The following is a 24,475-nucleotide window of genomic DNA, read 5'->3' on the forward strand; positions in this document are numbered from 1 at the left end:
AACATTCTATATTTGCTTGGGAAATGTGTGGTACAGCTTACACTCCATTCTTTGAAGGAGGCCCACGCTATTTAATTATAGTAGATCTTGCTATTTGCATATTTGACATCTGAGTCTTTGGCTATTCCCAGAGACCCCAAAGGTCAATGAGCTGTAATAATCTTATTTTTGCAGAGGCGCTCTGTGCGCCTGGTATACAGGAGTGAGTCACGTGTTCAGTGAGTGAGATTAATGTGCAGGAGGCTTGGAGGCCATAATCCCTAGGATGAGCTACATAGTCACAAACTACCAGGATTCTTCCAGACCACAAAGATGTCAGTAGTATCCTTCTCAATGGCAACTTGCTCCAGTACTCTTGCCTGGAAAATCCCATGGGTGGAGGAGCCTGGCAGGCTGCAGTTCATGGGGTCGCTATGAGTTGGATATGACTGAGTGACTTCACTTTCACTTTTTACTTTCATGCATTGGAGAAGGAAATGGCAACCCACTCCAGTACTCTTGCCTGGAGAACCCCAGGGATGGGGGGAGCCTGGTGGGCTGCTGTCTATGGGGTCACACAGAGTCGGACCTGACTGAAGCGACCTAGCAGCAGCAGCATCCTTCTCAAATATCACGAGTTTATTGTAAAGTGGGTTTAAAGTAATCATGTACCCACCCCCACCCTTCACCTACTTCACTACTACATCTTTGATGAAGGTGACTTTAAAACTTTAGTGGTGTCACGCACAGAAGGAGAAGCTTTCATTCCCCTTTTATTGAGCTAACCTCAAACTATACTTCTCCCACCTGTTTTGATTTGTCTGTATACCTTGTATCCTCTCCACTGGAGAATAAGATCCTTGGGAGTTAAAATGCCACCTCATCTTAGTCACTTATTTCTCTCCAGTACTAGTAATGTACCTAGGATGTAGCAGATATTTAATAAATGTCTGTTGAGTGACTGAGCACTTTTGATGCACTTAGGCACTGTGCTAAGGTGCATTTTCTTACTATCTGTATCTGGTACTAATCATAATCTCGAAGGATAGGTATTATTGTTCCTATCATTGCAACAAAATCGCTGGGACTCCGAAGCTGAAATGACTTGTTAAAGTTACACAGCTGATGCGTGATGGATTCACACCTGTTTGTCAGACACCAGAGTGTTTTTCCATCCTAGGACACGTTTGAAGAAGTAAAGCATAAAGCCAAATGCATGAATTCATGGACCTCATATTGTTGGTGGAGCACAGCCCTAGCTTCGTTCTACAGATTCAGAGCATTATGGTGAGGGCAAAAGCGACAGTGCCACTGGGCTTGGTGGGGAAGTAGAAAGTGAAATTGTTCCAGGCATCACACAGCTCTGTCCAAGTCCCCCGAAGGTTCCAATCTCAGGGCTCAGACTGTTCCCACAGTTAGCAGGGTCTCAGGATAAGAGCTAGACTCGAGCCAAGATGGAGCTGAACACTGGACTGGAAAGCAAGCATTCACGATCCAGTCATGCAGCTCATCTGAAGAGCCACTTTCCTTCCTAAGCGTCACGGTTTAGAGCCTTTCAGCTCTGCTTCTGGGAACCAGAAGCATCTGGAGCTTGTTAGAAATGAAGAATCTCAAGCCCTACTTTAGATATTGGAAGTCATAATCTGCATTTTAGCAAGATGCCTGGCTGGTTCACAAGCACATTAAAATGTGAGAAACACTACTCTAGAATATCTAGATGATATTCTAAGGTCCTTTCTCGCTCCAATATTTTCTGAGTTTAGTAACCTTCATGAAAACCAAAAAACTAGCATGCTTATTAATTAGAAAATCAAGTAACCTGATGACCTCAGTGGTGCCTTTTGAAGAATAGTGTTAATTCATCAGTATTACTATTAATGAGCTTATTTACCGAGTACATATCATGTACAGGGGACACTGCATGTATATAACATGTACATAACATGTACAGGGATACAATATCATGAATCATAATAGATCTGCTAGAGTGACATTATGATCTCCTTTTTATCAATGGGAAAAAAAATCTCATAAATAAATAAAATTTCCCCAATGTGGTTAAATCAGTACTAGAGCCAGAATCCTAATCCACAGAGTACTATACTTAGAGCCCATGGTTTTCTTGCTGTATCATACTGTCTCTAGCTGTAAAATTACAATTTCAAGTATCAAAAGTACGCCTCCTTTTGTGAGAATAGATTAGCAGGTTTTGGACTTATTCTTCTGCAGTGAAAAAGGCCAAGAGGGTAGTCTAAATTCTACTGATGTCTAAAAAAATTATGCAAAGGACAAGATGGGAAACCTTAGAATACCTGGGCCAGCATCTCAAACGTGTATAAGTTCATACATATTTATAACCAATATTACCCAGAAGTGATCATTCATGAGGCTCATTTACACCAAGACAGTAATCAAGCTGAAAACATACACAGGTTTGAGGAAGGTTTAGTCATATTTGGAGATCCCAGGTGCACAGTTGGTTACTAACGAGATTAAGAAATTGGGATCCCAACTTCTGATCTCTCAGACACTACTCTTCGGTGCCTTCAGCAGATTGGTACTGAATGGGAGGGACCACGAGGCTCTCCAGTTATGGCCAATGCTGATGTCATCTAATGCCTGACAGTAATTTATCTACTGACATTGCCATAAATACGCATGAAATTTCATGGGGGTTTTCCTCACCGTGAGGGCCTTCATTTGTACGCATAAGCATCTTCCCCAGAGCACACCGAAAGGCAGAGTATTCTCTAGAAAGGCACAGGTTTTTATTAATGCCAACAAGAGATTATCCTTTCCCGCAAAATGACTAAACAGGGCTCTAATAAATCAATCTGTCAATGGCTATTTTCTTTCAGGGGACAGTATCCCCCTGTTCCATCTGGCTGGTGCAGGTTATGACCTACACTGAGCGCCTATGTCTATAGTTCAGAAGATCCTAGAGCTGGGAGGAACTACAAAAAAGAGCCCACCTCGAGGCAAGGAAAGTATTGCTATTCCCACTTTACAGATGAGAGCTTTCATTTCCCACTGAAAGTGTTTTGAGCAGGTTCTTGGAGCAGTTTGACATCTCCCACTTCCTATATGTGTCCCTTTGGTTCCTTCGATATTCCCCTGCTAGTGCTTACTGCTTCTGGATGTGAGCAGCAATTCTGAGGCAAGGTTCCCCTTTCTCATCTCCTTCCTTCTTGGCAACCCTGGAAAGTCTGGTCTCCCGGGCAGAGTCAGTCTGCTTTATTCTTTAGAGATATCCATCTGAGAATAGGATAGAACACCCAGTACAGATGTTTCAATGCAGAGAGGCCTCGGAGTGACAGAGGCAATAGAAACATAAGACCCACAGTGTCTGAAGGGCTAAATGGGCCAGTGACCTGAGCAGTGTTTTAGAACTCTGGACTGTGAAAAGAGATGACCACACAGAAGATGTCTTTTTTCCCACAATTCCTAAGAGGCTTCTCCTCCACTGCTTAGCCAGATTCTGGAGCTTAGACCTGTGACTAAAGACTAGTGGCCGCCGCCCTGGGAGCTCTGCTTCTCTAAGATACCTCCAGGACTCAAGCCATATTGATTCATTTCACCTAGACTGGGCAAGCCTCACACCATAAAATAAGCCTATTGATGCTTAAAGAGACTGCCAAGTTTCAATCAATTTTGCAATTTCCAAATGAAGGAGAGGTGCCTGAAATCTGCTTATATAATACAACTGCATTATGGTACTGGAAAAGCATAAGCCAATGCCACTCACGTTCTTGAGGATGTCCAGCTTGGACTATCATCACTGATTCAGAATGGAAAGGACTGCCTTCAAAGCTCATGTAAGCCCTTGGCCTGAGAAGAGAAGGAAGGAGAGACCCAAGCAGTCTCCTAGATCTTGCTTCATCACAAGACTCTCCCCAAATCTGATAGCAGAACTTCCATCATCCCACACCCCCACCAGCTATCATTTTGAGTCTCACTGGACAAAATGTTCTGGTCCTGTGCGCTTAGATCCTGCCATGGTATTCCTTGCCCGAAAACAATTTAAAGAGAGAAAACTGAAGGAGATTTTGGGAGCAGAACCTGGCAGGAGTGTCTGCTGATCTTGCATACCTGTGATGGAACCAAAGTTTGACATTAACATGAGTACAAGGGAAAGTTTTAAAGCATGGGGCAAGAGAGAAGGGGGTGAAAGGGATGGAGGCAGACGGACTATGGAAGGGTTACTTACACGGTTTCATCATTCTTGAACTCCAACTCCCCATATATGTCTTCAAAATCCTCACCACCACCCTTGGCGGTCCCTTCTACTGTCCTAAAGGGGACGATGACTGTGCCCCGGGCACCTGATGTCCGCAGAACCTTGACCTCCATGACACCAATGCTTTCACTGACATGAATAGTGTCACATTCAAAAGTGAAGATGCCTGCGTGGTCATCATCCAAGATGGTGACTGTGGCCACACAAGGGGACACCAGGACAGCCCGAGGCAAGGGAAGACTATTGCGTACTCTGGGAGACATCCCCTCCTCGGGCTGCTCCTCCTCCATGCGAACGTTGCTCAGCCTCACAAAGAAGTGCTCATCCTCCTCAAAAATGTCATCATCGATGATGCCCACAGAGAACTCCTTCTGGGTCTCTCCGGGCTTTAGAACCACAGTGCCCTCTGTGAACTCATAGTCAGCCCCTGCGTTGGCAGAACCATCCTCTGTTTTGTAGTCCACATACAGGGTCTTGGACGTGTCCCCGCCTTTCCTCACCACTGTCAGGAGCACAGCCCCACAGTTCTCCAGGCACTGGTAAGAGCACGGGTCAAAGAAGACCTTGGAGACAAAGTCCTCCGGCTCGTCGGCATGTACCTCGCTCATGCTGGAGGTCTTTTTGGCTTGTTCTGCTGCGTGCTTCTTCAGGATATTGCCCGCACCAGTCATCATACGGGTGGCCTGGATCCGGTAGAAGGCGCGGCTCTTCTGCTGATGGGAGAGAGCATAGTAGTTGGCCATCTCGACCAGCTGATCTAAGTCCTTCTCTGGGTATTTTTGCTTCAGGTCCTTGAGAATCCGTATCATCTCCCTGCGGGACTCATCCACTTCCTTCCCTTCCAGGGGCACCAGGTGCCCATCAAGGAAGTGGGAATTCATCATTTTCCCATCCATCTCAATGCCCTTGGGGTGGTCGCCCTCGGTCTCTATGATAATTCCTCGGTGTTTATCTGTGCGGTACTTTTTGTGCATGTATTTGTAGAAGAGCAGTCGCTTATCTGCCACCCAGGCCAGAAGGACACACACTGGAAAGAAGAAGAGAGTGAGGAGGCCTTCCCAAACCTGGACCACACCAGGAGAGAAGACAGCCAGGATCATATAGAGCCAGATGTAGGCAAAGATGCTCCAAGCAGCAGTGACAAAGAAGACTCGTAGGTGCTTAATCTTGCGAGTCTCTCCATCGGGGATCACATAGACGCAGATACCAATGATAATGAACATATTGAAGGCTGCACTGCCGACAATGGTAGAAGGTCCCAGATCACCAGCAATGAACCCATGACCACATACCTCAATTAAAGACAGGAGGATCTCAGGAGCAGAGGAACCCAGGGCCATAAGAGTCAGGTTGGAGACAGTTTCGTTCCAGACCCTAATGGTGGTTGTGCTGGTCTCTCCATTGGGCTTTTTGATAGTCACCTCTCTCTCTTGAGAAGTGATGACTTCAATAGATGCCATGAAGCGATCAGCAATGATGGACACCCCGAGGAACATGTATATCAGGGCCACAAAATAGACAATGACCCTGGCAATCTTGTCTCCAAGGGAAGGGTTCTCCGGGTACCAGATGGGCAGGATGACACCCTCCTTGCAGTCCGATGACCCTGTACAGGACTCATTGTTCTGCCCTGTGCTGGGCACATCCCCTGAGCTGCCAGCCTCTGCCCGAAGACCATTCAGGAAGAGCACAAAGGTAATCAGCCCAAAATGGAGGAAGGCAGAGGTGAGAGGCTGCAACCTTAACCACGCCATACACAAGACTTAGCCGCCGGCTTCCGCTGCAGCACCAATGGTCCTCCTGACAGGCCAGAGACCTAGAAGAGATCAGAGAGGCAGAAAAAGGCATGAAGAAAAGGAGAACAGTTTGGGGGAGAATGGATACCTGTATATGTGTGGCTGAGTCCCTTCGCTGTTCACCTGAAACTATCACATTATTAGTCAGCTATACCCCCAATAAAAAATAAAAGGTTTTCTTTTTAAAAAAAGGAGGACAATAAATGGCAGGTTCCCACCAATAAAAACTGATGCTTCATCTTGAGTGACATATTGTACTAACATATGGGGCAGTCTCTCACTTGGAAAAATAGATGTCACTGGGAGGCTCAAATAGCTGCTCTGTCCTTAGGACCATCTGGTAGAGTCAGTAGAAAAATGGCTTAAAATAGCTGGGAATATTGGTAATGGAAATTTAATTGATACCCCTTTAGTCTTGCCTCCCAACCCTTTTGTTATCTGTGAGAGTTCTCAAGAATTAACTTAAAATTGGCCACGTATTACAGGAATCTTCATCCCCACTTCTACTGTTTCTAGGGTTTTCAGCCTTCCTTGCCACACTGTCATCATACGCAAGAATCTTGCAAAACATAAGTTTATAGGAGTACATGCTGAATTGAACTGTTATCCTGGACTACTTTCCTGCAAATGGAACACCTTGCTTTGTGCGCAGTTGAGCCCAGTTGGGAAAAACTCCTTCCCCAGATGAAAATTTAGGGAGGCAAGTTGTAATTCTGAGATTGCTTGAGAAATCAAGAGAATTGATTCTGTAGTGAATACTACCTGTCATGTAGCTAAACCGAAGCCCTGTGAGTGGTGCCCAAGGCCCAGTCCATAGCAGTCCTTAGCCCTCCAGCAAAACAGGCTTATGAAAGAGTTTAGGCATCCAGTTACAGGAAGATGAAGATCAGTCAGCCACTCTAACTTGAAACCCAAACATCACAAGGGCCAAGTGGTAGGAAGCACTATAAACAACATGCAAGTGACTCTTAAATAAGTTTTTTTAATCTGTAGGCAAGATTTCAGGGTGAAATTCAGCCTCCTCTGCTGACCTCAAGACACTAAAAGGTAAGCATGAGTTCAGAAGAGTGGAAGAAATTCAGCTGAAACTGCAGTTATCTTTCTACTCATTGCCTCATTCAGATGGAATGAGACTGCAAATAACTATTCAATACCGTAAAGAAAACCAACTTGCCCATGTTTCCACCTCTGTTACAAGCATGTAGGAATACTGTTAGTAATGGAAGAATGCTGCTACTCTCTACTTGGTCCTCCTCCTTCTCTGCTGTTTCCTATCTCAGAAAATAGCACTTCCATCCACCCAGTTTCTCAGCCTGGAAACCGCTGCCTGTTTGCAAGCCTTTCTCTCTCCAGTCCAACACAGAGTCCCATCAACTTTCCTCCCCATCTCTCTCACCACCAACACAGCCCATTACTTTTCACCTGATGAATTTACTCAGTTACCTCCTCATTGAACTCACTCCAATGCTGACCTTTCTCTATTCCATCTTCTCTTATAGCCATAGTCATCTTAAAAAACAAAACAAAACAAAACAAAAAAACAAAAAAAGCCTATGCTCCTTCTCCCCTACTTGAAGCCTTTCAGCATTTCCCCCTCACTTTCAATATAAAGACCTGCATCCTCACCATGACCTGCTGAGCCTCGTGCGAGCTACCTTCTTCCTTGTCCCCCTCATCTCTTGCCACTGTCCCTCTCACTGCATTTCTGCAGTGATGGCCTTTACATCAGGTCCTGGAGTACACCATCTTATTTTCCATCTCAAGACCTTTGCCCATAACATGACCCATGACTAAAAATATCATTTCTTCTTTGCACTGCCACTCGTAACAATGCTTTAGCTCTCAGCTTGAATGTCACTTTCTCACAGAAACTTTCCTTCACCCTAAAATGGTCCACTCGTTTCCTTTAACTTTTTTCATGGCACTTACAGAATTTTGAAATTACATATGTATTTGTGGGATTATATGATTGATGACTAACTCATCCATTAAGCTATAACAAAAAGGCAAAGACTATGTCTATTCTGTTTATCATGGTATCCTTAGTAGGTAGTTCGTAGGTGCTCAGTAAATGTATGTTTTGGAATAAATAAATGTGGCCCTAGGAAAGCTTCCTCACTGCTATGGATGGAATTGTACAATCCCCCCACCAATTCCTATGTTGAAGCCCTAATCCACGATGTGACTCTATTTGGAGATAGAACTTTTAGGAGGTAATTAAGGCTAAAAGAATTCATAAGAGTGGAGTTCTAATTCAATAGGCTTGGTGGCATTTAAGAAGACAAGAGAGAGCGCTCCATTTTGTGAGGACATAGGAAGAAAGCAGTCATCTGCAAGCCTGGAAGAGACCTCTTTCCAGAAATCAAATTGTCAGTATCTTGATTTTGGAATCCCAGCCTCCTGACAAATTTCCGTTGTTTAAACCACTCAGTGTATGGTATTCTGTTATGGCAGCCTGAGCAGACCCACACACTCAGAAATCAGCCTTCTTAAAAGTCATTTTACAATCTGAATCGTAGCCATTTAGAAAAAAATAGATCTCGTAGACAAATCCTCACTAGATGTTAGAGGCTACCTAGGACCTCTTTCAACTGCCAAGGCTTGTCCTCGAAGAGAAGTTGCCCTTGGGACACACCCTGGTGCATATGGTAATCCTGCAGGCCCTCCTCCCAAAGGGCTCTGTGGATTAACTTGGTTTTGTATTCCTCGGACGGGAGCCAACTGCTGAGGCTCATAATCCCCACTAGTCCAGGTACCAGGGGTCACCCCAGCAGGTGCTTCGGGCTTTGACCTCACTTGGGGGAGAAGAGGCTATGACATCGACTGTAGAGGAGCAGAGAGGCTGAAGGTGATTGGCATCCATATTCAAAGACTGAACATGCCCCCACAGCCTGCGATGTGCACAGAGACCCTATTCATAGGGTTAGCACTCACCTACCAGGAGAATTGTGGACAGACACGGATCTTGGCTCCTTGCCTTGACCTCTGAAAACCCAACACTTTGTGAATTCTGATGAGCCCCATGCAGGAAGAGACAGCAGCTCTTTGATCAAGAGCCAACATGGTGACAGGCAGTGGCAGCTGCACAACTGGCCAAGCCCAAAGGGGTGGGCTACCCACAGGTTAGGGAAGAGGCTGGCCTGCTGCAGTCAGGGGAAACAGGGGACACTCAGGTAGTAGTGTTAACCTGATCGACGGGGGACGAGGACTCCGACTGCTCATACCCACCGGGACAATTAAGGAGGATCACGGTCTTTATTCTCCTTGGTCCCACAGACACTTGTGGCAACAGGTTTTTATGGGGACTATGCTATCACACGGTCATAATCAGAGGTCAGTTTAGAAAGACTGTTCCCTGAGACAACAGATGAACTGAACGACCAAATAAAAGAAAACAAAGCAAGACAGTGGTTAGGGATTGCCTGCACTAAGATGTTAGAACTGAAGGTGAGAAACCACTGGGGGATGCCTAGTTGTTCTCTCCAGCTCTGCCAGGAGATGGTTTCTGCCTGAGAAGTTAGAGGGAGAGGGGATGTCTCTGATGAACAAGCCAATGGTAATTTTTTGCCATAACTCCAGCCCCAGACACTGATTGAGACGGATCCCTACCTCCTGGGTGGTTCACTGCACTCCCTTAGAGACCCAACTGATCTTCGGTGTTTCCAGAAGGCTCTTAATCAGAGCCTAAGCCATACTCATGGAGGTGACCCAGCTTGAGATCCCCAGAACTGCCCAAAACAAGGAAGATATTAGGGACAGTAACTAACGCTTAAAAGCAGTTATTGTGTGCATAAAGTTCAAACGTATTATTTCATCTTCATAACAACCCTATTAGTTGTTGTTAGAGATCAGTACTATTTTAATCCCTATTTTACATTTTGGGAAACTGAGTCTTAGTTAAGTCATTTGAGTCATTTACTCAAAGTATAAAGCAAAGAAGTAGCAGAACCAGAGCCCACATAGAGATGACATAAAGCTGATGGCCCTAACCACTCCAGCTTATGAGGATGTCCCAATCTGTTGCAGAACATTCACAAGCCCCAGTCAGCTTCTAGTCTTCTGTGGTCTTAGAAGCAATCTGGCTGCCCTACCTACGCTCACAGGAGAGCCAACCATTTGGTTGAGTTGACTGCTCAGAGTCGGACACGACTGAAGCGACTTAGCAGCAGTAGCAGGTTTCCTGGAGGTGTCCTGGTTGCCCCAAGGCCGTCTCCCACCCAAATATTCTCCTTCCTATCAGTTTGACAAACATTAACAAGTGCCTGTGATTTGCCAGGCCTGTCCTAGAGGCCGCCAGACAAAATAAACTATGATACGGGGTTTTCCCTCCAAGGCCCCATTGAGCAGGGGTGGAGAGCTGCGCACACAGGCACTTCTACTATCATCAGTGAGGGTGTGGGCCGAATGCTGCCGAACGCAAGCAGGGCACTGAGCCAACCTGGGGATTCAGGGAGGCGTTCTGAAGGAGGTGATCCCTGAAATGAGGCTTCAAGCATGAGTGCATTTTAGTTAAAAAAAGAAGAAAAAGAGAGAGAGAGAGAAAAGAAAGAACATGGGAAGGGCATCTGAGTCAAAGAGAACAGCCCAAGCAAAGACGTGGGGCAGGGAAGCCCTCTGTGTACATAGGATTACAGGCAAATCAGTGTGAGGCAGGAGGGACAGAAGATGAGGCTGGACACAGAGGGAGGACCCAATTCATGGCAAGTCTTATATGCCAGGCTGAGAAGATGGGATTTTATCCTAAGGGCAGTGAAAAGCCAATGATAGGATTTTGAACAGGAGAATGACATGGTCTGATCTGTATTCCAGAAAAACCAATTTGGCTAGATAGGTTTTAGGGTGGCTGTAACTGGGACAAAACCAAAGCAGGAAGATCAGTCAGAAATCTATTAGAAACAGAACAGATACAGACAAAGAGGGTGAGCCTAGGGTACATTCTGCCTATGATGACCCTCTGACCCCTCAGCTCAGCCCACAGCCTCTCATTTTTTTCCTGGATTATTTTCCTAAAGCCCCCAGGGCCATCTGCAAGGTGTCTGTGTCCTCAGCAGTGGCTCCTGACATCTTTTAATATCACTGGCAAATTTAATTAAAGTCACTTTCCTCTGCTCTTCCAGATCATTAATAAAACAGAGCCACCAGGCCAGACTGAGCAAATTCTCCCTCTTGCTACGCCCTCCACTTTCTCCAATGGGAACACTCCTCCGGGTCTGTCACCAGCCTGGGTAGATGCATCCTGCTCTGCTTCTAAATCTGGGCCCCTGCACAGACGTCACAGCCAATTTACATTAAAGTTTTAGGTGCAGCCAGGCTGCACTGGATCTGAAGTGTCACCCGAGTCCAAGAACACTGCCTCTTCTCCTGTACTTCCTCTGCCCACAGGGGCTGAGAGCCTGCAGAGTCCTCTCCATGGCAAAGCTCTCCCAGAAACGCAGGAACTAAATTTCCGGCACCCAAATAGGAAAGACGCGACCTTGGCTACTTAGGTAGTTTGGCTGCCACAATCGGAACTTAGATCCAAGGAGGAAAATGTAAGGATGCTGCTTTTCATCCATTATGATCGCTTTGAATATTCCAAGTAAAAAAGTTAATATTATCGTCACGCCCATTTTGAAAGTGAAAGTGTTAGTTGCTCAGTCGTGTCCGACTCTTTGCAACCCCATGGACTGTAGCCCACCAGGCTTTTCTGTCCATTGGATTCTCCAAGCAAGAATACTGGAATGGATAGCCATTCCCTTCTCCAGGGGATAAGCAAATTTGAATTTACAAAGGTTAAATAATTTGCCCAAATCATGGTAAGTAGACAAATAAGCTCTTGAATTCTGGCAGTCTGACGCTAGAGCACTTGGCATTAACCACCATGCTAGGTAGATGCCTTGGGTTTGGGTAACCCTTTGAAAAGTAAAGGGCCTGGGGAAGGGAGGGTGAGTTTTTCTGGATATGGAGCCCTCACTATGAACTTGGAGATGGTACGTACTCCAAGGCAGCCTGAAACAGTAGAAGAGCCCCAAATCTGAAAGCAAGAGGCAAGAACTTTCTTCCTAGCTCTGCCTCAACAAGCTATGAGACTTCGAAGAGTCAGAGAACTCTTACGGCATCAGCTTCCTCATCCAGAAAATTCGTGTTGGGTTGGATAATCTCCATAGTTGCTTTGAGTCAAAAATGCTTTGATGGCAGGCAGGTCCATCTCCACAACAGGCAAAGAAGAGAAGGCACATATTTCAGTTAGGTTGGCCCAGAGCAGTGTGAGAGCCAGTCATTCCCCAGGAGACGTCAGAAGAGAAGAGATTAAGGGATGGTGGTAGGAAAAGGGGGCCCCCAAAGGCAAGGAGAGCCTACAATCTGGATTTACCAAAAGCACCTTGGGTCAAACTCATTTTTTAAACAACTGCTCTTTGAATGCCCATTTTGGACCAAGCATTGCACTAATGATTGAGCATACACCCGTGAAAGTGCTACACCACATCCCCGACCGTTTGAAATTTTCTTCTAATGAAGGATAAAGACAAACAAGGAATTATGGGCATGACACTATGATGATATCATGTAAGTTACTCTTTTTCTTGTTCTGCTCTAAGCTCTCAAGTTGGTCACTGCACAGATGCCTCTAACCTTATGGACAGTGGCTGCAATACATCACGGTTTTATAATATCGAGGACCTTGCAGTAGTATGCATGGTTGATATTCTACGATTCTTGCTTCTCTGTTCCCATGCAATTGTCACATTTTGCCTTCCTCAAAGCTCCCAAACCCTTAATGGCATCCAAGTCATATGATAACTTCATAAAAGTTATGAAGCTGGCCTTCTCCTAGGCACTGCCACACACAAAGAGGAAGCACCAGCAAGCCTCAATCTCCTCATGCTGTATATAAATAAAGGACTTTAAAATGATAACAACAATCCTATCTCTTCATTGAGTATTCTTTACTCTATGGCTGGCACTGCATCAGGCATTTCTATAGCTTCTGTTTAAGACCTAAGGATCCCACAATGATTTAGGTAGTGTTGGAGAAGGCAATGGCACCTCACTCCAGTACTCTTGCCTGGAAAATCCTATGGACGCAGGAGCCTGGTAGGCTGCAGTCCATGGGGTCGCGAAGAGTCGGACATGACTGAGCGACTTCACTTTCACTTTTCACTTTCATGCATTGGAGAAGGAAATGGCAACCCACTCCAGTGTTCTTGCCTGGAGAATCCCAGGGATGGGGGAGCCTGGTGGGCTGCTGTCTATGGGGTCACACAGAGTCGGACACGACTGAAGCGACTTAGCAGCGGCAGCAACTGTTTTAGAGATGAGGAGACTTGGGCCCAAAGATTACTAATTTACCCAGGTCCACTAGCTGAGTAGCACAGCTGAGCTATGAAACTTGGTATGTGAAATGCCAAAGTCTAAAAGTGAAGGTGGAAAAACAGGGTAGGAATCTGGAGCCCTTGGGTCAAGAACCTACAGCCCTGGAAATCTCTATCTCCTCTGGGAAGCCTTCCGTGATAAGACCCTCTTCCTCTACCTTCAAACTGAGTCATTTTCTCCCCTACGTTCCTCTAGCCCTTTGATGACCATTAAAGCACTTGTCACACATGATCACATTAACCTGGGCTGATCTGTCTGCATGTCCATCTCCTACACACTTACAGAAACTCCCTGAGGGATTCCCCCTCAATATAGGGACTTTTCTTTTTTAGCAAGTTATCACACTCAGTTCAGAGGGCTAAGAGGTTGGATCTGATCTCTAATATCCTCCCTGCCTCCAAAATTCTATGATTCCAAGGCTTGTTGACTCTACTCAAAGGTTTATCACACTCTCTAGAGGCCAGAGGACTTTGCCCTCTGTGAGTCCTTGACAGATCTGGAGAATCACAAACCATGCAAGGGGACCAGAGTGAAAGGAAGAAAGAGAGGGCCTTGCTCACCTAATTTAGGTTCTGCTTCTCCAGATGCTGGGTCTACATCTGCATGTAAGTCATCCCCCACATTGGAGGCAATAATGGAACCAGGATCACATGCTAAAGAGGGCTGTGCATTAGAATAACTTTGGAGCTCTAAAAAATACAGATATCTGGATCTTACTTCAGACCTAAGTTTTGGACTTTCTGGGAGTGAAGTCTCAATACTTAGACTTTTTAAAAGTTCCTTAGTTGATTTAGAGGTACAGCCAAGGTTGAGAATCCTGGGAGAGAATAAAAGGAACACAGACTAACGAAGAAAGATATTTGCATCTCAGGGATTCCAACCATTACCGAATTTCTCTGGACCTAAAGAAGAACTCTTAGTGTATCATGAGTTGACTCATAAGTGGGTTTACCACAAAGCCTTTCTAGACTCTAGACAAACACCCACCCTCCTGGACTCTAACTTCCTTCCAAACCCTGCCAATGACAAAAAGCATCAACTCCCTACCCATATACGTAGATTTTCCCATGGTCTCTCCCTAAACCTGCTGTTAGCTTAACCTACACTCTTACTGAAGAAACAGAAAAGACCCAGAGCTCCCTTATCTACACAGGAAAATGATGCTGCTCATCCCATTTTCAGCAAGACATGTTTCTAAGTATTTTCCTTTCCATGGATGGTATCTTATGCTGACTTCTCCATGTTGTTCCTCGTGCCATCTTTGTTCAGTGATTCATTTATTCACGTACACACGCATGCACTTGTATGAAACTCAGTCCATGTAGTATGGGTCGACTTTCACTGAATTAGATGAGAAGGTACCCACCTCTTTTTTTGCACATTCAAAAAAACTTAGAATAAAAGTTCCTAGAGGGTAGCAATTTTTATCTGTTTGGTATTTCTGTACCCCTGTCATCTATATCAGTGCCTGGCATAGAGTGGGCACTCAGTATATACTTAGTGAATGAATAGATCCATGAATAAATGTATAAAAATAGAAGGCATAATAGCCAGTGATTTCTCCCACTCTTGGCAGTGTTCAAATGGAGCATCCCATCTGTTAGGATGCTGTGAGCAAGGTTTTTCTAATTTGAGTTATACGAACAAAAATGTAATCCCCCCTGAGGAGCACACACTTCACTGGAGAACAGTGACAGAAAACCAAATTACCAAAAAAAAAAAAAAAAATCCTAGATTTGGAAGCATGTGCAATGTGCCAAGACAGTACAGAGGAAGGACAGTCAAGTGCTGCCTGGGACCATCAGGGTCACTTCATGGACCAGGCAACTTTGGGTCTAGGATTTGAAGAATGAACATGAGTTAACTGGGTCAAAGCCACTGCGCCTCAAATAAAGGTAAGAGAAAGCCATGCTAAAGAGCAGGTCAGCCTCAACAAGCAATGTCTGTTTAAAGAAAGGTAAGCAGGGTGTCTGAAGGACAGGGTATTTAAGAAAACTGAGAGAAGCTGCAGCAATCACTGAGGAATAGTTTGTGAAAGGCCTTGTATGCCCATTCAAGGAATTTGGTCATTACCTTAGTGGTAATAAGGAAGTACTGAAAGTCTTTTAATCACAGGAGGGACAAGATCATTGTTTTTCCTTTGGATGGAGACCTAGACTGACAACAATGCAGAAACTAGATATGTGGATGAAGGTGGGGCAAGACTAGGGGCAGAAAGACCAGTTCAGAGACTCTCAAAGTATTTGAGAGAAATGTGATCAGAACCTGAACACAGGCAATGAGAGCAGGCCTGCTGAGGGGAGGCAGGGGTTTGAAGCGTGTTTGCAAAAGTAGGATGTGTGTGTGTGTGTGCACGCGCGCACGCGCATGTGCTCAGTTGTGTCCAACTTACTGTGACCCCATGGACTGTAGCCCACCAGGCTACTCTGTCCATGGAATTTTCCAGGCAAAAATACAAGAGCAGGTTGTCATTTCCTACTGCAAGGGAGCTTTCCAATCCAGAGATCGAACCCATGTCTTTTGCGTCTCTTGCACTGGCAGGCAGGTTCTTTACCACTGTGCCACTTGCAACCCCAGACTCAGAACAGTCTGGACTATTGAGCCAACAAATGGTTACTACCTTGACAAGACTGAGGAGCATTCCGGTCCTTTGTTGGAGCTCTAGGGCCTTCTTCACTAGAGCCCATAATTCTCCTGGCCCCATCTGTCTCACAGCCACAGACGTCCCAAAGCTATACAGCTATCTAAGTCTGACCAATTTGTGTCGAATTTTCCAGCTCCCATTTCTTCAGTCCTGGAGATCCTTACAGGAAAAACCCTGCAGGACCACTGGGATGATGACGGTGCCTGATGCGGTTCGGGGCCAGCGGTGTCTCTTCATTCCTCTTTCACTATCAGAATCTTCTGTTTTCAGTTGGTCCGCAGAATCTTGGATGTGTTCTCAAGTTTATTGGGTGCCAACTGTATGGCACACTCTTTTCCAGCTACTGGAGGTTCAATATTACATCTTTTACCTGGACTAGTGCAAAGCTGCCAATCTTGCCACATCTGTTACAGTCTGTGCTCCAGAAAAACAGCAACTACCATCTTTTTAAAATGTAAATCAGATACAGTTAAGTACCCTACATACAAATGAGTTCCTTTCCAAGAGTACATTTGTAAGTCCAATTCGTTCCTAAGTCCAACAAAGTTAGGTTAGGTACCCAACGAACACAACTGGCTATACAGTACTATACTGCAATAGGTTTATAATACTTTTCACACAAATAATTCATTAAAAAAACAAGCAACACAAAAAACAAACATTTTAAATCTTACAGTACAGTTCCTTGAAAAGTCCAGGAGTACAGTAAAACAGCTGGCATACAGGGGCTGGCATCAAGTGAACAGGCAAGAAGAATTATTGACTGGAGGAGGGTGAAGAGGTGGGAGATGGCAGAGTTCAAAGACCCTCAGCTATAGGAGATGGAGGGCAAGCTGCAATTTCACTCATTGAGTGAAGGAATGCATGCTTGCATCTTTGAAAGCTCGCAACTTAATCCTGCCTGCAGTGGAAGTGCAGAGTCTTAACCACTGGACCATCAGGGAATTCCCACTCTTTTCTTTTCTTTAGAGCACCCACACCGGCTAGAATCATTGTTTTTCTATTTGTTCACTGGTTTATCATAGAATATAAATTCCATGGGAGCAGACAACTTGATCTTTTTTCTCACCATGATATTCTCAGGCTGCTTGACTGCAGCCTGGCAGAGTAAGTGTCAGCATTTGTTGAAGAGATCAGTGCTCACTCTGCAGGACAAAGCGTTTTTGGAAAGATGCACCTGTGAGAGGAGATGTCAAGCTTCTGGGAAGCCTTGGGGTAGAGAGGTAGATGGTTAAAACCAATGATCTTAGAGAGCCGGCAGTTCTGTTCATTTGAAAGCACCAACAGGACCACAAAGTATTTGGAAGGCTGTTGGGAGACTGTTTCTAAATGCATTTCATTCTATCTACCTTAGTCCTCTCATGGGCACCTTACTTCTCCTCTAGAGTGTATGGCCTCACAATAGCCAACACTCATAGTGCACTATTCCCTCAACAAATATCAAGTGATAGTCTGTACCAACAGTTGACAAAGGCCTTCTTGCTCCCATTCAGTCCTCACGAGGAGGTTCATAGTGATGAAGAAACAGAGGCTCAGTTAGCTGCCTAGAGTTTCTAAGCCAAGAAATAACTGAGTCAGAACCTAACCTCGGTCCTCCAGCTTTCAGGGGGTCTCCCTCCACCAAGCTGGAAAAGCATCATGTCAGCAAAGACCAAGAGACAACATTCCCTATTACTGAAAGGAAATCAGGGCTGGGCCACGGGGGTGAGAGGCCCAGGGCAGCCTGAGGGGGTATCATTCCCACCTTTCCGTGTTCCCAGAGAAAATGACTTGGGCTCTATCTTTCGGAATTATCCACAGAGAGAGGACTGACATCCCTCTGCCCTACTGGCTACCCATGAAGGGAGAGCTGGTCATAAAAGCTGGTACTTTTATGTACCTTTTCCTCAGCTCATTTTCCAGGAGACTGATCTATTTTTCAATACCATTCAGTTCTCTTAATTTTTAAATGTTAAAATATGGGATTAGATCATATCACTGACCAAAGGAAGAGCGAATGGACTCAGGCAAGCACTCAAAGTCCTCTCTCTGATACATGGCTGGGAGAGTCTCTTGTACACTCAACTCCAAGGATGTTCTGGGCCCTTCTTTCACAAGAGGGCGCTAGAAGCAGACTCCTAGGACTTCCCACAGATCCAGCCGCTGTCTTGACAGCTGTGAGCTCTCTCTGTCTGACCAGGGATCGAACCCACTGCCCCCTGCGACGGAAAGGAGGAGTCTTAACCACTAGACCATCAGGGAAGTTCCATTCTTCCTCTACTTTAGAGCACACACACTGGCTGGTCAGTAATGATTCCCCTTGAAGTTGACTCCCTCATTAGTTCCTCCTGAGGGTCTGGAAGGCACAGACTCAAGATGATTCTTCCTGAATCCTAGGGGAGAGAGTACAGTGATATGATAGGGAGTAAGCAGAACCTTTGGTAAGCCGCTGGGCAAAGGGATTCCAGGTAGACTCTCAACAGAGTCTACATGGATCCAAATATATCCTTCCTGGATGGAAAAGGAAAAGCAGAAGCGTAGGACTTGAGACTGAACTGTCTGGAGCATTTGGGGGCCGAGCGTGACTACTAGTCATTCTGAGAATGCCCTGGAGGGTCACAGTGGGAAGGGACTCCACACAGGAGGGCCAACCTCAGGCCACCAGGACCCTCAAACAGCTCAGGATGCCTTGTAGCCCAGACAGCGAGATAGTTGGGTTGGCTGCTCATCTCACCTCTAGAGACCCAGTGTAATAACAGACACACTGGGGGCTTCAAATTGCAGCTGGAAAGCTCTGAAACAAAAGATGTGATCAGCATGAAACAATATTCTTAGTAGGAGGTGATCTATAAGCTGTGGAACCAGACCCACAAAACACAGAATTGTCAGGGAAGTAGATTAAAAGTCAACACATCCAACATAGCCTTTTTTAAGGGTAAGGAATGTGAGGCCCGGAAAGCAGCAATGGGTTTTGCCTGTAGTTGTCAGAAGAAATAATGACTAAAATATACTGTTCTTGCCACTTGTTCAATGCATCTTCTGTGATACCACATTGCCCGTTCCTGGGATGATTTTTTATTCCTTCACTGGCTCCTTTTATGATAAATAGGACAGATTCTCTTTCTTGATCTTAGTCCACCTGCCTCAAGAGTGAGGTAGGTTATTCATTTTTCATTGACCAGCCACTGCGTTTTACATACCATACAACAATAAGTGGGAGAGACAAAGGACTTGGTCCAGGAAAGAAGGTAAGTCTCAAGATGAAAAATATATATTTTTAATAATAAAAAATCTGCATTTCCATAAATATAAGGGACTTGTGCGAAACAGATGCTGCGTTATCAAAATTCAGAATAAGAGACTGCTTCTTCACAGTCTTCCCATCAGAAAGAGGCATTTGAACTGAAGAACAGTAAGATTCTTAGTGAAGGGCAAACCATGAACAAAGGCGCAGAAGAAGAAAGGACAAGTGTACTTAGGTGCCCACATGGGAACTGTAAGAAGTGAGGCTGGAAGTGGAGTGGTGAAGCAGACCATGGAGGACCTTGAAAGTCAGGAGTTGGACTGCTGCAAAAAGTGAGAGGCCCTTCAAGGTTTGTGTGTGGGAAAATAACAAGCCTACTAGATTGGTGTTTTAGGAAGGCAATCTTATAACAGCCACTGAAATGAATTGAAGGACTGGAAGAATGAAGTTGGGAAGATGTTAGAAAGTTACTGTTTATAGTATCATCGTAACAATATAGCTTAGAAAGTTATTTTTTTTATAGGTACGGTAAGGACTGAGTGGGAAAAATCAATGTTGAGCACTTTGAATACAGTAGCCTGACTCTGTTGCAAACATACAAATGTTGGCTGCTATAATAATAATTTCTATTATAATTATTATTATTATGTAAGAGATTGTCAAATCCATACTGAGGTAGTGGTAGTAGGGATAGAGAAGAGAGGAATGGACTGAACAGATGTAAGCAACACAATAGTCCCCCTTTATCTGTGTGGGATAAATTCTAAGACCCCCAAGTAGATGTCTGAAACTGCAAATAGTACTTAACTCTATGTATACTATGTATTTTCCTGTATATACACATTTACAGTTAAATTTCCAAATTAGGCCCAGAAAGATTGAAGGAGGAGGGAGAAGGGGACGACAGAAGATGAGATGGTTGGATGGCATCACCAACTCAATGGACATGAGTTTGAGTAAACTCTGGGAGTTGGTGATGGACAGCAAGGCCTGGCATGCTGTAATCCATGGGGTCTCAAAGAGTCGGATGCAACTGAGCAACTGAACTGAACTGAACTGAAATAGGTTAGCAACAATAACGAATAATAAAATAGAACAATTATAACAATATACTGTAATAAAAGTTGTGTGAGTGTATTCTCTTTCATTCTCTCACTCAGAATATCTAATGGTGATGGTGGTTTAGTCGCTATTAGAGTCCATTGGACTCTTGCAATCCCATGGACTATAGCCTGCCAGGCTCCTCTGTCTATGGGATTTCCCAGGCAAGAATGTTGGAGTGGTTTGCCATTTCCTTCTCCAGTGATCTTCCCAAACCAGGGATTGAACCTGGGTCTCCTGCACTGCAGGCAGATTCTTTACCAACTGAGCTACCAGGGAAGCCCCCAGAATATCTTACAGTACAAATTTAATGCCTTTTCCATCTTAACGGGGCACTTTATCACACACAGTGGCTGTAATTTTTGCAGCCTGAGGTGCGATAGCAAACCTGTGGGAGAAAACTGGGAGGGAGGAGAGGATCTTGGAGACGAAGTGAAAGAGGGCCCACCTAGAGAGCTAGTGGAACCTGGAGAGTTCTGTGTGATAGAAGTCAAGAGGGGAGAGTTTCATGGAGCTAATGATCAATCTTTTCTGATGGGGGTTGGGGGAAATCAGGAATAAGTTATCATGTTTGGGGGAATGAGAAGTCCTTGGTGAGTTGGGCAGAAGGTAGGAAAAAATGAGAAAGCACGGGATAAGTGAATGAATGGGTGATGGGGAAATAGAAACAGATGTCTACTCTAAAATTTCAAGAGTGTGTGGAAAGCAAGATGGGAAGAGAAAATGACAGGGGAGGAAGTGAACAAAGGGATATTCTTGCCAGGATGTTAAGCATGCTTACAATCAGATGGAGGGGATTTAATGCTCAAAAAGAAAGAGCTCAGGACAAGCTGATGGAAGCGGGGCAGGAGGGACACCGGGCAGGAAGGGAAGGGAGAGCTTTTTTAAATTGTGAGACCAGTGACAAGTAAGGACGGAGAACAAAGTTGGGAGATCAGGGTGCAAAGGAAGAGTGTGCAAGCTCACATTATTTGGTTCAGTCTCTAGGATGAACAAAGTGGTGTGTGACCTGGACATCTTCTCCTCTCAAGTGATTTGGAAACTGCCATGTGGAAGCCCAGGCAGGAATACAGTTTCCAGACCTACTTCCGGATCCAGTCCCAACATGACCCAGCGTTCCTGTACACAACCAGAAAAGCACTATTTGTCATTCAGACATCAAGACAGTAAATGCTACCTGACCCATTCCAAGCGCTATTTCCTTAGTAGACATGACCCTGTATACCACATCTAAATAAACTTGATTCAGGAATCAGCCTCTATTTACTCTTCATATTATAAAAGTGTATATATACATGTGATTTTTCCTATCTAGATGTCTTGTTCAATAGTCTCTATGGATCGCAATCCTTCTTATCCCTCACCTTCCTACTCAAGACCTTCCCCAGGCTCCAGAGATCTCAGATCTTTAGGGGTCCACCTTGCTAGCAGCTCAGCTGACTGGGAAGAGTATCTTAGACATGCTGGGGCCATTTTTCCTTTCTCTTGAGATGGTCTACCCAGTGTTGGGTTTAGAGTGCCCATCCAAAAAACAAAGAGACGACTGAACACAAACCAATCTCATTAAAGAAAATAGGGAAATTCCTGCCTAGAAGGACAGCTCTGGTTTGTATGCTAAAACAGAAAGAGGAACCCCCTAACTCTCCCTCATAGGCCAGCAGGATGACCATGCACAAGGGTTCTGCAACAGTCCCCTACTTCCTCTCGCTACATTCTGGTCTTGATGCACTATCTAAAATGCAAATCTGACCCTGCACTTCAGTACTGAAAACCTTCCCAAGTCCCCACCGGAAACTCAGTGGAAAACCTTAGCATGAAGTACAAGTCCTTCAAGATCTGGCACCTTGAACTCCTCTAAACTCATCTCTCTGAACTTTACTCTCAGTCTTTAGTCATTTGAACGAGCTCTTGTCCGCTTTAGGCCTTTGCATACTGATCCCTTCAGGGCTTCCCTGACCACTCAGCAATAAAGAATCTGCCTGCAATGCAGGAGACTGATGCAGGTTCAATCTCTGGGTAGGGAAGATCCCCTGGAGTAGGAAATGGCAACCCACTCCAGTATTGTGTCCTGGGAAATCCCATGGACAGAGCCTGCCTTTCACTCAAAGACCTTTCTCTCCCACCATTCCTCTCCCTAGTTTCACCAAAGCCAGCTCCTCCCTAGCCTGACTTTCTGGGATCAGCTATCCCTAGAAGTTCTCCTTAAGACCCCTTAGAGACGTGATCTTCCTACATTTTCACCGCACCTGGGATGTAGCCTTCACAGACAGGAATCAGTTTAAATGGTAATTGTGTGTTCACTAGTTGGTTATTCCTGCTGGGATGAGTGTGTGTTTAAGAGGAAAGGAAACATTCTATTTTATTTGCCTCTGTACCCAGCAAATACTTGGCCAAGGGGATTGTTGAATATTTATTGAATAAATAACTGATTGATTGAATCAATGAAGCCTTTCTTTTTTGGAGTCAAATATATTTCTGAAACTCATCAAATGTTTGAACTTCCAAGCAAAGCAACCAGGCTTGAGTGCAAAGGGAGTGATTTTCTCTTTTGAGCCAAACTTGGTAGCTTAAAGAGAAGCTGTGTGACACATTCCTCCAAATCCAGATTGTCGGCAGTGAGTGACTGGACCAGCTAGGCTGAGGAACAATGCCCACAGTGACTACCCATGGACAATACCGCTAACTACGCCAGGGACTGTACAAGGAGCCACCTTGCACAGGGACAGGGCAGGGCTGGATCAGGAGGACACTCCCTTGGCTTCAGGGTCCCAGCCCAGGGAGAATTCCATGGGAAGGGCATGTTTTTTACAGGGTCAGTTTGCTGGCCCTATGCTTCCTTCTCTGACCAGGAGGCTCTGCGGGGCCATGCGTGCATGCACGCTCAGTCACTTCAGCCATGTCTGACTCTTTGTGACCCCATAGACTGTAGCCCGCCAGGCTCCTCTGTCCATGGGAGTCTCCAGGCAAGAGTACTGGAGGGGACTGCCATGCCCTTCTCTAGGGGATCTTCCCAACCCAGGGATCAAACCTGCATCTTCTCTCATCTCCTGCATTGGCAGATGGGTTCTTTACCACTGGGAAGGACTGCAGCCCTTCTGCAAGAGATGCCAAACTAGAGATCAGAGGAGAGGTACCTTATTCCTCCTAGTTCCATTCATTCACCCAGCACTGATGGAGTAGCTTCTCTATGTCAGACACACTGCCAGGTCCTGGGGATACAAGGTGAATAAACACCAGCTCTCTTTCCTCCCTTCATGCAGCTTGCTGTGCAGAGGCGTGACTGGTCTTACTCAATCACATAAATAAATTGAACGTGCATCTTTAAATTACTTCAAAATAATAGGTTCAAGTTAGGAGTGTAAAATAATCTGGCTTAGGGAAGGTAGGGAAAGCTTCCTTGAGAAAGTCACGAATGAACTAAGGACAGAAAAATAAACAGGAGTACATTAGACAAGGACGAAGTGTTGGAAGAGCAAGAACGCATTTCCAGGTAGAGGAAACCACCTAAACAGCCTTCCCATCTTCATGAAGTCTGAGTACCACTTCAACCAAATTTAGGTCCCACCTGCTTCTTCTCAACCCCATATCTATATTTTATTTAAAGGAACAGGCAACTGTGGAGTGGACTTGTATGTGCAAACTGCAAAGGGGAATTGCGGATGGCGGTGAGGGGTTGGGAGACCACAGCTACCCCCAGCTCTGACCCTCAACCCTGCTCTCGTGGAGAGGGGCAAGGCAGGAAGGCGCGGGTTCCTCTCAAACTCGAACCCCAAAAGGCCCGCAGGAAGGAGGGCCGGCGGGAGGGAGGACCTGAGCGGATCTCCCTCCGTCAGGGAGAAGCAGGTTGCAGCAGCTATATTTGAAAATCGAGGTAAACAAGAGCTCAGCTCAAGTGGACGGGGCACAACAGCTGCGGAAGATTAATCACACACGGCTGCGAGTCACCAGGTCGCCACGCGGCCCCCACCAGCAGGCCGGATGTGCTCCTATCACGTACCCACAGCTCCCTCCGCGTGGGGTGTTTCTCGGCCACTCAAGAGCGCGCAGCCCTGCTCCCAGCTGCGGCCTGCCCTTTTCCTAAACTACCCCAGTTTCAATCTTTCTGCCCAGGAGTCCGAACAACCAAACGTTCGGGGTTTGTT

The 24,475-nt window shown here is 45.5% G+C and overlaps 1 protein-coding gene across 6 annotated transcripts in view; it reads right to left on the reverse strand.

Annotated features, from left to right (window-relative positions):
* The window catches only part of SLC8A3 (solute carrier family 8 member A3), a 166,781-nt gene that overhangs the window by 140,119 nt on the left and 2,187 nt on the right, over positions 1-24,475 (reverse strand). For all 6 annotated transcript variants that reach the window (XM_060418226.1, XM_060418225.1, XM_042252699.2 and 3 more), the window contains exon 2: positions 4,187-6,032. In XM_060418226.1, coding sequence (XP_060274209.1) covers positions 4,187-5,970 — 1,784 coding nt within the window. In that variant the 5' untranslated portion in view covers positions 5,971-6,032. The remainder of the gene's footprint in view (positions 1-4,186; positions 6,033-24,475) is intronic.

The sequence above is a fragment of the Ovis aries genome, chromosome 7, assembly GCF_016772045.2.
Source record: "Ovis aries strain OAR_USU_Benz2616 breed Rambouillet chromosome 7, ARS-UI_Ramb_v3.0, whole genome shotgun sequence".
NCBI classification, from domain to species: Eukaryota; Metazoa; Chordata; class Mammalia; order Artiodactyla; family Bovidae; genus Ovis; species Ovis aries.